Source organism: Neopsephotus bourkii, unplaced genomic scaffold, assembly GCF_033783945.1.
Source record: "Neopsephotus bourkii isolate Nb327-2 ecotype Australia unplaced genomic scaffold, CSIRO-AGI_Nbou_v1 NB_1574, whole genome shotgun sequence".
Classification (NCBI taxonomy): Eukaryota; Metazoa; Chordata; class Aves; order Psittaciformes; family Psittacidae; genus Neopsephotus; species Neopsephotus bourkii.
In genome coordinates, this window is record NW_026902050.1 from 1,931,314 (window position 1) to 1,946,957 (window position 15,644).

Sequence of the window (15,644 nt, forward strand, 5' to 3'; positions counted from 1 at the left end):
GACTGAGAGTGTAGTGTGATAAATGATCCAAAGGAGTTTTCCTGTCATGATTGTGTATGTCTTCAAAGTGTGAGTCTGGATGCACTGGAAAAACACAGTTAGGTTTTCTGCAGCAGTTCTCCAAACCAGGAGGAAAATGTGATTACATGATAATTTGGACAGAAAAGGCTGAGGGAATGTAAGGTGTCTTCACTAGACAAGGAGTTGCAGGCACCACTGAGGCAGGAAGATGCAAATCTTTAGTAGGTTTCATTATGTTTGGGAGCTGGTAAGTTATTTACCAGGTTTTGGGGGAGGGAGGGAACGTGACATCAGCATGTCTAAGTCTGTGCTTATAGGGGTTCCCCCCCTTCTTTTTTTGAGAGGGTAAGAAAAAAACAGAACTTTTAACACTTTGTGAAATACTTAAGTTAAAATTGCGCTGTAATATATGGCTGTTTGTGCTTACATGAAGTCTTTAATGTTCAGCATGTTCTGATCTAGAAAACAGGCAGAAAAAGTTATTAAATACTGAATAGTAAATGCACAGATCTGTGGGTTTTGAGAAGCTTTTATTTGCAGCCTGTAGGTTTATTCAAATCACTACATGGCAGTGATACTGTAGTTTGTTTTGTTTTGGAACTCTTATTTTGCATTGATCTTCTGCCAGTGAATTAACAAAAATCTCGGTTTAACATTTCAAATTTATTTAGTCTGTTCAGATATTGATAATGGATGAAAACATTGTAGATTTATGGAGTTTGGTGCCATGCTGCCCTGAGAGTGTAGAAGGCTGGTTTGATATTTGTAACCACTTCACTGTCTTCTTTAATTAACCTTGGACAGGACCAACCTATCTGCATGTATAAGAGTAAATGCTGTGTGTAGAAGAAAAGTTGGGGGGGGAGGGGGGTTGGGGTGGGCCTGGACTATTACATAGGGTTAATGGCATTGGTTTTGAAAGTTCTATTTTTTTAGTATAGCTTCTTTTCCTCTACTGTAGACAAATTCCTAAGGAGCAAGATACAAAACACAGATTTACTTTTCATGCAAAGCTAATATTTCAGTTTACAAAAAACACCTGCAGAAGGTGTGGCAGAGTAACATTATCAAGTGTCCTGTATTTCACCTGGTGGGGTTTGGGGTTGGTGGTTGTTTTGTTTTGTTTTGTCTTTTTTGTTTTTTTTTTGTTCTGAAACTTAATTTTCAGTGATTTGTCTATTCTGCCATAATTAATGGGAAGAAGCCATATATTGTTAGTTTACGTTAAGGGTATATTTTACTAACAGTGTAATTAAATAATAACATATTTATTATTATATAATTATGTAATATAAAATAAAATATTTGTTATAATATTATTTTGATCTCTGGACATAGCTTATGATAAATGATATCCATGTGGATTTTTCATGCACCCTTAGTAGCTGTTAGCCTCCCTCTTGCTGAATACCTGAGCTCTGTAGCAACCCAGGAAGAGTCAGTGCTGTTTCAGACAATAGGAAAGCAAATAATCACCATGTACATTCACTGTTATTAGTTGTTATTGTTACTAGATTGAGGGATGAGTGTATTCCCTTGTCCTACTTCTAGGTTAATATTTTTATCAAAGATCATGTAAAAAAAATTACTGCTAAGTTCTTGTCATTGTCAGCACCCTGACCAGTTTAATTTAGAGGTAACTGATAGCATTGTCTTTATTTGATTACTTGTCTTCTAAGTTCCAATCTGGCTCACTTGTCAAGATCACAGAACTGAAAAAAATGCTAAAGCATGACTGCTTCTATACAGTTGTCTGCAATTGCTTTTAAGTTTTGACTCCTAATTCCCATAGCTTGCTTTCCTCTACCTTGCTTTTCCCTTTCTTTGGAGTATATGTGAGACCATTTGAGCAGACAGTTGAAGCATCAGATGCTCTGTCAGTAATATTTGCCCTCTACTTGGCTATAGAGGTCACCAAACCTGAGCAAGAAATTCCCCTTGTATGCAGGTAAAGTAAAAATCTTCAGCATTCTGATCTCCTAAAAATGCTTTAAAAGCAAATGCTGGGGCTCAGAGTCATGGCTTGACTAATGAGTGTTGCAAGCAAATCATTATTCCTAGGTATTTACTGGTTTTGACACTAATACTGTCCATAGTTGGAAGTTTCATTTGAAACTGCAATGTCTCTTTCTTGTCTTGTTCCTTTGTACTAGGATTATTCCAGTGATGATACTAAACTAGAATACAATGTAGATGCAGCCAATGGTATTGTTATGGAAGGCTATCTATTTAAGCGAGCCAGCAATGCCTTCAAGACTTGGAACAGGTAATTATTCAGAACCTCTATTTACTAGTTTATTAACATACTGCTTGTTAAGCTAAATTCTGGTCTGACTATAACTTATGCAACTCGCTGATTTCACAGTTTTGACAGAACACTTGGATGACTCTGTTAAGTAATGTAGAGATGATACTTCAAAAACATTTTTCCCTTGTTCTATGTCCTAGTTGTTTGCAAGCATTTTTAAGTGTTATCTTTAATCTGGAGAAGTCCTATGTATAGAAAGCTTGTCGTCTTGTGTACAGTCCGGCTCTGTAATTGCATTTTGGCCTTACTTTGAGATTAAAACAGAGCAATCCTTATGATTGTATACAATAAGCAATGCAAATTTCTGTGCTTGGAAAATAAGCATTAGAGGACAAAGTGAAATGGAAGTTGGTTAGCCATTGAAAGCAGGGAAACCTGGTGAAAGAGTCAAGTTATTTTTCCTGAAAGATAAGCACATTAATTGTTACCCTTTACAATTCCTGTCCTGTGCAGTGAATTCTGTTTAGTAGTTTTGAATGTCCAGTTGGCAATTCAAAATACATTGTTAGTCATGTCTCTTTAACAATGTATATTTTATGATTATTTACATCTTTTTCTCCCTGAACAGGATTTCATTTGTACTTCCAAGGGTATAAGCTTTTTTCAAGGAAATGTATATATGCTGAAGCATTTACAGTATAGTTGGATACAGTTCTTGAATTTCAGTTAATTTATTGTGATATAGAGGTCTTTTTACTATCTTATTCTCTGTAATTTTTACAGCAGTGCTTCTGTTAAACTACTTGCTGTGTTTCAAAGGCCAGAATATGCATTTGGGTATGTGGTCCCTACCAATCTTAGTCAATAGGACTGTATCTGCATTACCAAGTCATGTGCAACTAGTGTAAGGGATTTTGCTTTGGACTACTTCTAGTCTGGTCCTGTGGTCTGATTATCCATCTGTAATGTACTTTCTAGGTTAGTTTTATCCAAGCAGAATTCAGAGTTCCCAAAAACAAATCTGCCAGGCATCAAAGGACGATGAAAGGAAAAAACTGGGAGATATGCTTCCTAGGGTCCTGGTGTGAATGAACACTAAATGAATACGGGAAAGTCATAATTAAGATATGCAGTGGCATTCTTTCAGGTTAAGTTATGGGTTTGAACATATATAAAAACAGTATTTAAGAGAGCCAAGATAAACAGCTCAGTAATGGGTCAAGGTTACCTACTTTTACTATATAATTTTTATTTGCTTATAGTTTTTTCTTCTGCTTGTTGCAGGAGTACTCAATCAAGCTAAACCTTTAATTTTTTTTAAATGTAAAATCTTGATAATTTATCTTACTGCAGTAGGCTAATGGGATGCTTCAGAATTAGGCAGAGAATAGCTATCTATAAACACAGTTTAGAAATTGAATCAATCATTTTAATTTTGTATTTCACATCCACAAACCATTTCTAATTCTTATGAAATTACTATTATAATGCATAAAATACATGTTTGAGATCTTCTTAATGAAGACAACTTATATTAATTTCTGAATCTAGCCCCATTTTACTAAAAATAAAGATGTGGTTTTATCTTATTTGTATTTCTGGATACATTTGTAATTGCTTGCTACATGGTAGGCACTGAAGCGGTCATTGCCACATTCCACTGCCTCTTTCCACTGCTGGAATGCTTTACTTACATGCTATCGCAGTTTCAGCTGCTGGGAGATAATACTGATTAAAGTTTACCATATATTAGAGGTGAGTGTTTTTCCCATCACTAGGCAGAGTAGAAGAAAGGACTGTGTCATTGCACTAAACCGTTTTGTGCTTAAAAATTTACAATGACATACCAAAGGAGGAAACATTTAGAGAATTACATACTTTATGTGGGAGAATTCAGAGCTGAAGAGAAAAGCCCCAAGCCAGACAAGATATTTTCAGTGTTCTTATTGGATAGGTAGTCTGCTGCTTCATTTTATGCCCTGTCTTTTTGGGAAGTGGGTGGAAAATCAACCACCTGAAACAAAACCAGCCTAGAAAGAAATACTGGAATTTCCTGATGTTCTGAACCAAGGGTGATGCCACTGATCTTCATTGCTAACTGCTTATTGCACTGTCAGTAGTAATGTGTGTTGGAAATGATAGCTTGTCTTTTTCCTCTGTTGGTATCAGTTGGTATTTTAATGGTTCTAGGCTTTTTCAGGTACTCTTTTAAGACAGAATTAAGGATACCAAAATCCATTGCAAGTACCACTATTAGTATATACTTGCCAGCATTAAAAGCATAAGATAAAAGGAAATTTTACAATGGATTTTGTCTGGGTTTGGCGCACATCAGTACGGTTCTAGCTAACAAATTAGAAAATTGTGATGCTTTCCTACCCTAACCATTCTATGATTCTTCATGCACGTCTTGGTCAATGAATCTGTGGACACCATAGTGGATTATTTTTGGGAGAAGTCTGGTTGCTGGGGGAGAAAAATTAAAAACAAAAACATGTAATGCAGCCCATTAAAGTGGGGCAAATCTGTTCTAATAAATGAAGACCTGATTTGTTTTCAGTCCAAGCTAATTTCTTGATAGGATGACGTAGTTTCTTCCTGGATCAGCTGGCATCTTGGGTTTCATTGCCTCAAGACTTTATAGCTCCGCATGACACTGGCTTGAGAAACAAATAGTGTTTGAACAGGTTACAAAGTAAACCACAAGCTATTTGCAATTCAGTGTTGTTGTGTTTTGAAAGAGCTGAAGACTTTGCAACCTTGTTTTGTTGTGACTAAATGGATAGCATATAATGTTTGTGAGTGTTTCAGATAATACACTTTTGTGGAATCAAAATTGTATTTTTATACTGGAAGGTCTTACAGCAACAGGAATGGAGACCTGGTTCTTGGAAGTATGTCTGTTTGTAAATAATACCTCTTATTGTATACCATTTTTCCTAAGGCATCAGGAGATGAAATCAGGTGCATTTATTATTGTGGAGCGGCAGGTGGAAAGTTGTTTTAGTTCCTAGAAATTAAAATGAAGAATGAGTCTGTATCATGAACAAAGACGTAAATAAACGTGTGTAGGGAGAAACACTTTTATCATGCACTGCTATAATCTGCATAGGTTTTAGGTTGGATGCGTTAAATGTTTTCCTTTTTAATTCTGCTGTATTTTCAGATCATGCTAATTCTTTGCTTATTTTGCTCATTTTGCATTTTTCATTTCCTTCTCCTTCTTTCCCTTATGTTTTAATCCTACCCCATTTTTTCACATGACAGGAAAAAGCCAGATCACATCAGGTACCAAACAGCTTCTTTTTTACCTTCCCAATGTTTCTTTGGCACGTAAAAAGCTCTTCATTAACCCTGCATTTAATTTTGATTACTTGCAATGGATGTATATATGACTCAGTCTAAGAAAAGAACAGAAGGATTCTGCCTGGGATGCCCCAGTATACCTGCTGCTCAACAACTTTAAAAGAATAAGAAAGATCAAGCTAGATATAGCTGAAAAGGAATTAAAGTTTCTGCACTCAAACTTGTGAGCGTTATATGATCAGTGTGTTGACTTTTTCCACTTGAAGTTGGTGAGATTTTTTTCTTATCAACTGCACTGGAAATAAAGATGTGGCTTTTAAATGTTGTGCATTCTTAATCACTCTGGTTTATTTGCATGCTGATAGGAACTAGTGAAGAAAAAGATTTCCCTTTGAGAATCAATAAGCATGATTCATTTTTTTAATTGTAAAAATTTAAGGCTTTGGAATTTTTTTTATTACTCTCAGTTCTCAAAAATTTGAAATGTTTTTCAGTGAATTTTGTATTGTTTCTGATTTGATGTAGATTTTTAGTTGTGTAGGTATAAATGTTGGAAAACATTCAGTTTCTAAACCCAAACAGCTATATCTAAGCACTACTGAGGCAGTGCAGATTACTCAAAGATTCCTCAAGCATGTTGTCTCCTTCACCATGCTCCTCTCCTGTTACTGACAGAATGACGCATTTAAAGAAACATTGACAATGGTCAATACTTAATACGCACATGTTGCCTAAAGGTTTATGAACATTAATTCTTACAACAGGATAGAGGTTGTATACTATATAATAGCACCTTCTGTACAGCCTCTTGGTTGTTACTGCTGTAGACCCCCAGCAGTCTCTTTCCTTACAGTAATTAATGGAATTTATTGATGGTACATAGTTAATATGAAATAACTCAAAGATTTTGGCCTGAATAAAACTTCTGTGGTGCTCATGTGTTCAGGGCAGTCTGACGCTTCTATTTTTTCAAGCATACAATAAAATGTATTAACTTTTGTTTTCTTTTGACATCTACTTCAGAAGTGTTATCTTCAAGTTATACTACCTTCTAAATTGTTTATCTTGTTCGATATGTTTCCTTAAAACAAATAAATACCGACTGTCCCCCTTTTTGGTTGGACTTGAAAGTTCTCTTAAACAGATTTAATTTCTCTACTAGGAAAAAAAGGGTCTGAAATAGTTTGAAAATTTCTAGACTAGGGTTTAAGGATGACACAGATTTGTTTTACAGTTTGTGTGCTCACTTAAATCCAGTTAATCAGATTGGAACTTTCTTACTTTAGTAACTAAATATTTAGCTGTAGAATAAATGAAGCATTACATTAATGAAGTTAATTACACCACCTAAGGCTATTGTTAAGGATTTACTCTGTTGCATGTTATCTTGGGGCAAGGCTTAATTTTATTTATTTTTTTTTTCTTTATCACTTAAGCACTGCTTTCCATGCTTTTCTATTTGCTGTTCTGTTTGACAAAAGCAGATAAAAAAGCTGGAGTTTATTTTCTAGTCTACTTTTTAAGTTACCTATTTAAATATTAGCAATAACCTAACTTATGCTCATATTTGAGGCTTAATTGCTGCATCTGTAGGGTTTAGTTGTTTGTTGTTTTTTTTTTTTTAATAGATGGTAAAGGTGGTACCTTTTAAATAGCAGTGACCAAAACTACTACTGTTAATAAATTGAGGAAGTAATTTTTCATTATTGTGTTTAGTTACCTTAAGGCAGAAAGATGTCTGTTATGTCTGAAATCCAGTACTAAAAGAAGATCCTGTTGTTGCTTTTAAAATTACTTTTAAAATTAAATATATCTGCACAACATTTGAAAATATTCTTAAAAGGTAGAATCTCATCTGTCTATGAAATACTAACTTTTCTAACAAATACTAGAATTTCTGATTTGAATCTAACTTTGTTTATCTTAATTTTTCTTAATCTTTGCTTCTTTTCTTGGATGGCTTGTAGTGGTTGAAAACCTACATGGACCTTTCTTGTTACTAATTGTAGCAACCTGTAGCTACGAGTTCAACAGCCTATGGAGAATAAGATATATTGCATTCAGTATTTTATATAGTGTTGCCATTCAAACTATTTGCAGTGCAGGGGGAAGTGAAATGTGGTATAAGTGGAGTATTTGAGGCACTAGGGAATTACGCTGTGATAAACACAGGTTCACATTATAAACCTAAACAAAACCAAGAAGTGTACATTTCTCTGCAGGGCTCAATTATGTTTTACGTTCCCTTCATTTTTTGTCAGTTCAAAACCAGTGATGATTGGTTAGCTTTTATTTTGTTCATCCCCAGAAGAGCTAGACATGTATGGTTATATTTGCTGCTTTTTGATATTTATCGGTCTGATAAAATGCCCTGTTAGAGATCTGAGGGACTTGCAGTTCTTTCCAAAACATGAATGACATTTCCATTCTTTATGAACAGTATCCTATCTGGACAGTGAGTTTGAGAAGGAAGGGTAGAGTTCAGAGGAGTTTGTAAGTGTTACATTATATTTTGGATTTTATAGGCTTCCTTCATTAAATCTTTTGTTCGATATTTTTCTACAAAGCTGAGGCTTAAGTTAGGATCTTACTTAAAAGGTTTTCTTGGTTTTGCTTTGGTTTTGTATGGAATCTTTTTATTTCAGCATCTAAAATTTTAAGAAATACTAACTATAGGTAGATGTAAAACCTGCATGGGATAGCAATGGTAGGAATTTTAGTGCCTTAGTAAGCTATTTATTAGTTATACTCAAAAATAGTTCAGGAGTGAGCAGTTCACATAGTTCAAGGATTTTTATTATTCAAACTGTCTGAATTTGTCTTATCAAACAATTACTTTAAAATGTAATTTGCTGCTGAAATACAGAAGTACATGTTCTTCGAAATGAAAATGTTTTGTGTGGTATCTTAACTAATGTCATAACATGAATGTATTTGTTTATGACTCAAATTATCTGAACCTTGCTCTCTTTTCTGTTTTGTCTCTGCTTTACCTTTTTCATTGTTCTCTCAAAATACTTGGCAAAACTGACTACTGCATTAATTTTGGGAATTCTTTTAGGCAGTCTCTCTGTAGACTGTGTATTAGCACATTTCAGTCAAATAAGCACTGTAAAATTAGTTATGTATTCTCTGGATGTCTCTCCATTTGAATAGGCGCTGGTTCTCAATACAAAATAACCAACTTGTGTACCAGAAGAAATTTAAGGTAGGTATCAAAAGCTGGGATAGTCTGGGGCCTGAGTGATGGTTTTCCTGATTGATTGGGGAAGGAGAAACAGTGCTGATGCTGGCATCCTGTGTGGTCTTCAACAGCCTACTGCTGTTTCTAAATTAGTTTCTCCTTTTAAAAGTAGATTAATAGCTGTGCTTACAGATTTTGGGATTCCTGTGTAGTGACTTGTAAGCACATAATTATTGGCTTGGGGTTTGTTACCTTGTTGCAGAAAAGGTTTCTGAAGAGCCTTAAAAGTTGTTGGTCCCAAAAGGCTTGTACTCACTTGCTGACTGGGAAATACTCCATCCTGTTCTTTGTGCAGTTGTGTTTAACTCTTTCAGGATCTGCTCCATCCAGTTATTTACAGGGTTCACATACCCAATTTAGCAGCTGGGGAGAGAGCAGAGGATTAAAAATGGCATGAAATCATTTGTCATGAAACAGCCAGGAATACCATATATGTGTGTTTAATACTGAAAATGTAGGGTGGTTCAGCAGTGAGTATCTACCTTTCTGCTGGTGAGAAAGTACAGTTGTATATTACAGCAGCAAGCATAGCACTGCCCCAGGCTGTAAAGCCAGCCTTTTCAAGCGACATTTGGGCCTATGCTCCTTTGTTCACTGTTCTAGAATCTGCTTTTGTGCCACATAGCTGTAACTGTTCTCCATGCTGGAAAAAAGCAGAGAACTGTATGGGCGGGGTGGGGGTGTGGGGTGTGGACAAGGAAGAGTTTTTATGACAGTTCATTTCTCTTCAGTCTTAACAGACCAGGTTCAGAGCCTGTCCCTTGTTACCTGGTGGTAACAAATCAAAGATCTTAATTTTTGTAGTTGGAAAAGGAACAGCTGAGTTTGTATAAACTGTATAAACAGGGGAAGTTTAGATTGGATATAAGGAGGACATTCTTTCCTGGTAGGGTGCTGAGGCACTGGAATAGGTTGCCCAGGGTGGTTGTGAATGCTCCATCCCTGGCAGTGTTCAAGGCCAGGTTGGACGAGGCCTTGGGTGATGTGGTTTAGTGCAAGGTGTCCCTGCCCCATGGCAGGGAGGTTGGAATTTGACGATCTTAAGGTCCTTTCCAACTCTAACTGTTCTATGATTCTGTGAGCACATTTGAGTTGGGCGTTCTGCATTTGTGAATTCCAATTACTTTTTCAATACACCTTTGAAGAGCTGTTAGCTTAGAACAGGATTTGTATGAATTGAATCAAATTTTCAAAATTTCAAAATAATATTTGTTATTTATTTGTGAGTTAATTGTATTTCTTAGAAAGTATCTTTGAACTCTTTTTAATACTGTTGTTTTGAATAAGGTGTTGATTATTTAGTGGAGTGGATTGTAGGCAGCAAGGAATTTTACAAAGTTTGTAGTAAATGTTCGTTAAATATAACTAAGCATTAAAATGTATCTAAATATTTCCTGCAAAGTACCTCTGATTCCACCTAATAAAAACTATAATTTGGAGAAAAAAAATCATGTAAACAAGCAAATAGAATTAAATTCTAGCTAATACGGAATTCTTGGCAACTTTAGCTTTCCTCTGACTTTTTTGTTAATTTTTGTCTCTTAGGATAATCCCACAGTAGTTGTTGAAGACTTGCGGCTTTGCACAGTTAAGCACTGTGAAGACATAGAAAGGCGTTTCTGTTTTGAGGTGGTTTCTCCAACAAAGTAAGAAGAGATGGAGCATGTTTATTTAAAAATAAAAAAAAAGTAGTTACATTCAGTTGTCTTCAAATGGGAGATTAACATTTCTCTTGGGACAGATCAAACCAGGAAAAGTATCTGAACAATTCTGTTCCCTGAAATTCTGGCTAACAGTAAGTGATGCTGTGAGAAGTGTTCCTAGTGTTTAGTTCACTTCTGGCATTAAAATAAACATGCATTTTTGTGAGGAGCTCTTGTAACTTAGTAGTTACTGATACTATCGAGCCACCCAGTAATGTAAAAACAGATCTCAGTTTCTCCAGATTTGATTGGTGTGTTGAGAGGGAAGCATATTAACAAGCTGTTGTCTCAATAGTGTTAAATTACATTTCATAATGCATTAAATGAAGCTACCAAATAAAAATCTTTCAGCTCTAGCAGTGCAGTTTATCAGTTGTATTTGGAGAAGTACGGCAGTCCTGCTGCATACAGCAAGGGCAGGATGTGGATTTCTCATTAATGATTTTGAGATGTGACCATATCTACGTTAACTAAATTGTAAATTAATTAGGTTTACATTAATTAAACTGTATATGTAAGACTGATACCTCTGTCTTTTGTAATTAGTCATGGAGGTAAAATGCATGCGAGCATATAAAAATGAGAAAATTGGAAGAAGAAAGGGAATAGGAAGCTAACCCATTCCCTGGGTTATTTGAAGAGTTATATCTATGTTTTAGCACTACCTGCAAATAGTTTTGAAAAGAGTTTGTCATTTATAAAGGGTTAGCTGTTTTGTTCTCTCAGAATAAATGGGTGTATTAGATGATGCCTGCTAAACAATATACTTGGATAAAAGAGACTTTCTCTATTTTATTGAACAATTTGTTGTTTGATGTTAGCTGCTTGGTCAGTCTCTGAATCTTGAGTACACATGTAATTTGTCACAGAAGCTGCATGCTTCAGGCAGACTCGGAAAAGCTGCGGCAGGCATGGATTAAAGCTGTTCAGACCAGTATTGCTACAGCATATAGAGAGAAAGGGGATGAATCTGAGGTAAGTTTAAAAATCAACCAACAATAACCACCCCTTTAGATTCCTGGAAATTAAAAATAGAAAAAACATTTTTTCACAAGTGGAGAGGAACAAAAAGAATCCACTGTTTGTCTTTCAGTGGAAATGCAGCGAAACTTTGAAGGCTGTGTTTACTAATCTGAATAATGTTACTTTGGCCTGTATGTTTTGATGAGATTTTTCTGTAGTGTGATTAAAATTCATAGGCTATTCCTATATTCGGTTCTATATTTCTTCTAAAATAGCTCTTTAAGTTTTCTGACTCTCCTTTGCCTTAAATGCAGAAGTTACTTTTCTAACATCCTAGTGCCCAGTCAGTATCCATAGGACTTTTATTTCTTTAATTTGGTGTGTGTCTCCGTTTTTTGTTTGTTTCTTTTTTTAGAAACAGGAAAAGAAATCATCCCCTTCTGCTGGAAGCCTAGAAGCTGGGAGTGAGACAAAAGAGAAGTTGTTAAAGGGAGAAAGTGCTCTGCAGCGAGTTCAGTGTATTCCTGGTAATGCTGCCTGCTGTGATTGTGGTTTGGCAGATCCTCGCTGGGCCAGTATCAACTTAGGAATCACGCTGTGCATTGAGTGCTCTGGGATACACAGGTTGGGGAACATTTCAGAACTGTATTTGATGTATGCATTGACTTAATTAGGAAGGGTGGTGTTTGCCTCTTCACATGTATATTGAAGCATGATTAGAGGGACCCCTGTTTGTAAACAGAATTAAGGTAACTGCTTTATTTGCATAAATTAATGGTAAAGCTGTCTGAGGTAAGACATAGCATGTAGTTACAGGTTAGTATTTTTTTCATGCTGTTTAGGAGCTTGGGAGTCCACTTTTCGAAAGTAAGATCTTTAACACTGGATTCATGGGAACCTGAACTTCTAAAGGTATGATAGTTTTGAAACGAGTTTCTTTTTGGTACTTAAATTGTTATTCTAAAGCCTTTGCATTAGAAAGTTCAATGGGGGAAGCACATTTTTTTCCCCAGTGCATGTTTGTGCCTTTGAGTAAAAAATGTTCATAGTTGGGTTTTTTTGTTCACACTTTCTTATAATACACGCGGTAGCAGTAGTCATTCCTGATACAAATTTGCAAGTCAGAGGAACTTGTGACACCTTCAGATTTGCAAATGCACTTTAAGTAGTAAGTTTCATCTGGTACTTCAATATATAAAAAGGGAAATCTGTTTACAGACCAATAATGTAGTGGGCTGAAAAATTTTGGAAGTGTTACATCAGCCTAAAGCATGGTCATAGTTGAAAATTCAAATGCCAGGTCTTACAGTGAAATCTTGATTCCGTACTGGCATGCCTTGTAGGGGAACACCTGTGCAACTGCTCATTTGCATTCGTGTGCCAAAATTCTAGCTTGAAATACATGGTTATGAAAATCGGGTAACCTTGAAATACCGAAATAGGAACTCATGCATGGGATGCTTGTGTGCAATTGGCTAACTAATGCAAAGCATTTGGTTCTAGCTGTGACGTTCTGGTACTTAGGTATTGCTTCCACAGTCTGAACAGTCAAAAGACACAGTGTAAGTAGGGTGTTTGTCTTGTGGTTTAACCTTAAATAATTTTAGTATCAATGTGTTCATGCTGAGGACACAACAACAACCACCAAAACAAACAAAAAAAAACAACCCGAAACAACACCTCTTGTCCTGTTCATGTAAATACCAGAGGGGAATGTTCTACCTGGTATTGGAAGCAAGAAGCCTGTTCGTTGCCATCAGTAAGTTGGACTTGTTGGGCCAAGTTCTCCTTAAAGTAGTGTCTGCAGGCTTACTGCCTTTGGTCTTTTTCTGTAGACATAACACATTATGGTTTAGCAAAACTGTCTGTGGGACAAGACGGAATGGAACTGATTTAATTGTCTCTTGCTGATGGGATAGGAATAGGTACTAGCAAAGCTGGTGGAAAAGAGTACCTTTGTTAATGAGGCCTGAAGATGTCATTCTGATTGCACAAAAAAAAATCTTGAATGACAGATGGTAATTTTTGCAGTCCTTTGTCAGAAGGGAATGGTACTTTAAGAGTGACCATGTTTTCTTGCTGTCTTACTCAGAATTTAGGCTCTCTATTCACTGATTGTTTCATTATCATGATATAAACCCATGTTTAGTTTTGTAAGTGTACTTTTACCAGTGAAAATACTAAGTTGTAAAAATAGGCTGAGGTTAAAAACAACTAAGTAGATGAAGCCTTTTGCAACTGTATTTGAATTTATTTATTTTGCTTCATAGCTTATGTGTGAATTGGGAAATGATGTTATAAATAGAATTTATGAAGCCAAGTTGGAAAAAGTGGGAGTAAAGAAGCCACAACATGGAAGCCAAAGGTGGGAATTTACTAGCAGTGCCTCTTCCTTTTCATGTTGCTTTATTCAGCTTCCAGCTTTAAAAGACACTGTCAGTTAGCTGTGTTTAACTGTTAACTGTGATTTACTCTGTTTCCCCCTATCACCAGTATGGTTTGTGTTCCCCTTTATCTCACTTTCTGTCTTTACTGGGAATTCCTTCTGTTGGTCCCTTTTCTGCTTCATGTTCTGTTTACGTTTCTGTTCATGTGGGTTGGTTGGTGGTTTTGTTTTTTTTTCTGATCTCATTCTCTCCTTTTGATGACAACTCTATAGTATCCTGTTCTGTCTCACCAATGTGGGCATGTTGCTTTTGTTTCCGGTCTGCTTTGTACCATCTCAGCCAGCTGTACTTGGTCTGTGAGCGCTCCTGAAAGGAACCTGTGGCTGTGCCTTTTGTTTACAGTGACTTTGAGTTCAATTTTTGTTCCCTGATCCCCAGAATGCTCTCTTTGTTTACATTGTACGTGAGTGCTGCTGCTTTACAGCAACCTTCTTATGATCGTACTGTTGTCTTCCCTTTCTCTCTGGCGCTAATTTGTGTTTGAAGGTGGTTTCCTAATGTTTTGTTCTGCTGCATAAGATTTCTTTTAAAAGTTCGGTTTTTTTACCAGCTTTCCCATTTTGTGCTTCTTTCTATCAGGCACTTTTGTGGTATAGCAAACAGCAGCTTATAAAGTGTTGGCAATTAGGAGACAACGATAACATAGTGTAGGAGATCTGCTACATTTTCATTCTAGGGATAACTGCTTATCAGGAGTTTCTAAAGTAATACTTGCATAGCCCCTTTCATCAGTTTGCCACAAGCAGTGTGTGTGTTTTAAGGTGATAACCTCAGGTTACAAGAAAAACTATTTCCATATACATTACAGAACTGGTGGCTGTGCCTACCCGAGGCTTATTATTGTTGTTGTTTTCTTGTGCAATCTTGATGTTCCTTTAACAAATGTTGCAGTTTCTATTTACCTAAGAAACTAAATGTATGCCGTGTTAATTGGTTATTAACAATGTAAAACATGTATAAAGGATTAATACTGAGAAGTAACATACAGTAATTAATGCTTATTTCTTCCACATACCACTTTATAAGGCCTCTGCCTAAAAAAAAACCAAAAACCAACAAAACCCAACCAAACAAAAAAAAACAGAACAAAACCAACATATATGAACTTAACAAAATTACCTTTTTTTGAGCTTTATGCAAAATTTAATCAGGAATCCAGAAGGAGTTATACAACGTGCTTTTTGTATTTCTGAAAATGTACTGACAATGTGTCTTACATGCAATGCCAAACTACAGTTTTGGATACTGGCTTTAGTATGAAGTGGACATTGTTTTAATACTAAAATACTAGCTTATGAACTCTAGTGTTTTTCTGTATGACAGGCAGGAGAAGGAGGCATACATCAGAGCAAAATATGTGGAAAGAAAGTTTGTAGAGAAGCAGCCTGCATCAGTATCTCTGCCTCAATCTGGAACAAAAGGTTTGCCTCAAAGTAAGGAAGAGAAAAGGCACAGTGGCCCTGAAAAATCCCTTTTGTCAGGGGAACAGGGTGTGGCAGCCCATAAAGGTATTTACACACTTCTCTCCTTAGCTATGTTACCCACATTCTTTTTTAAGTAACATATTTTTGTATTAATTGATTTCCTGCCTCCTGCAGAGAAACCAGAATCTGATTTAAAATAGGTCATAGCCTAGTTCAAAAGTATGGGGGAGAAAAGGTTTATTCAGACGTGCATTTTTAGGTGGGGAAGAGTTTGGAGTGGGGATGCTT

The 15,644-nt window shown here is 36.0% G+C and overlaps 1 protein-coding gene across 8 annotated transcripts in view; it reads left to right on the forward strand.

Annotated features, from left to right (window-relative positions):
* The window catches only part of ACAP2 (ArfGAP with coiled-coil, ankyrin repeat and PH domains 2), a 66,727-nt gene that overhangs the window by 37,924 nt on the left and 13,159 nt on the right, over positions 1–15,644 (forward strand). For 5 of the 8 annotated variants that reach the window (XM_061371479.1, XM_061371480.1, XM_061371476.1 and 2 more), the window contains exons 10-18: positions 2,175–2,287; positions 5,537–5,557; positions 8,732–8,783; positions 10,365–10,465; positions 11,392–11,497; positions 11,901–12,109; positions 12,328–12,397; positions 13,756–13,850; positions 15,256–15,440. In XM_061371479.1, the coding sequence (XP_061227463.1) occupies positions 2,175–2,287; positions 5,537–5,557; positions 8,732–8,783; positions 10,365–10,465; positions 11,392–11,497; positions 11,901–12,109; positions 12,328–12,397; positions 13,756–13,850; positions 15,256–15,440 (952 nt within the window). The remainder of the gene's footprint in view (positions 1–2,174; positions 2,288–5,536; positions 5,558–8,731; positions 8,784–10,364; positions 10,466–11,391; positions 11,498–11,900; positions 12,110–12,327; positions 12,398–13,755; positions 13,851–15,255; positions 15,441–15,644) is intronic. The other 3 variants (XM_061371481.1, XM_061371475.1, XM_061371478.1) reach the window with 1 other exon arrangement.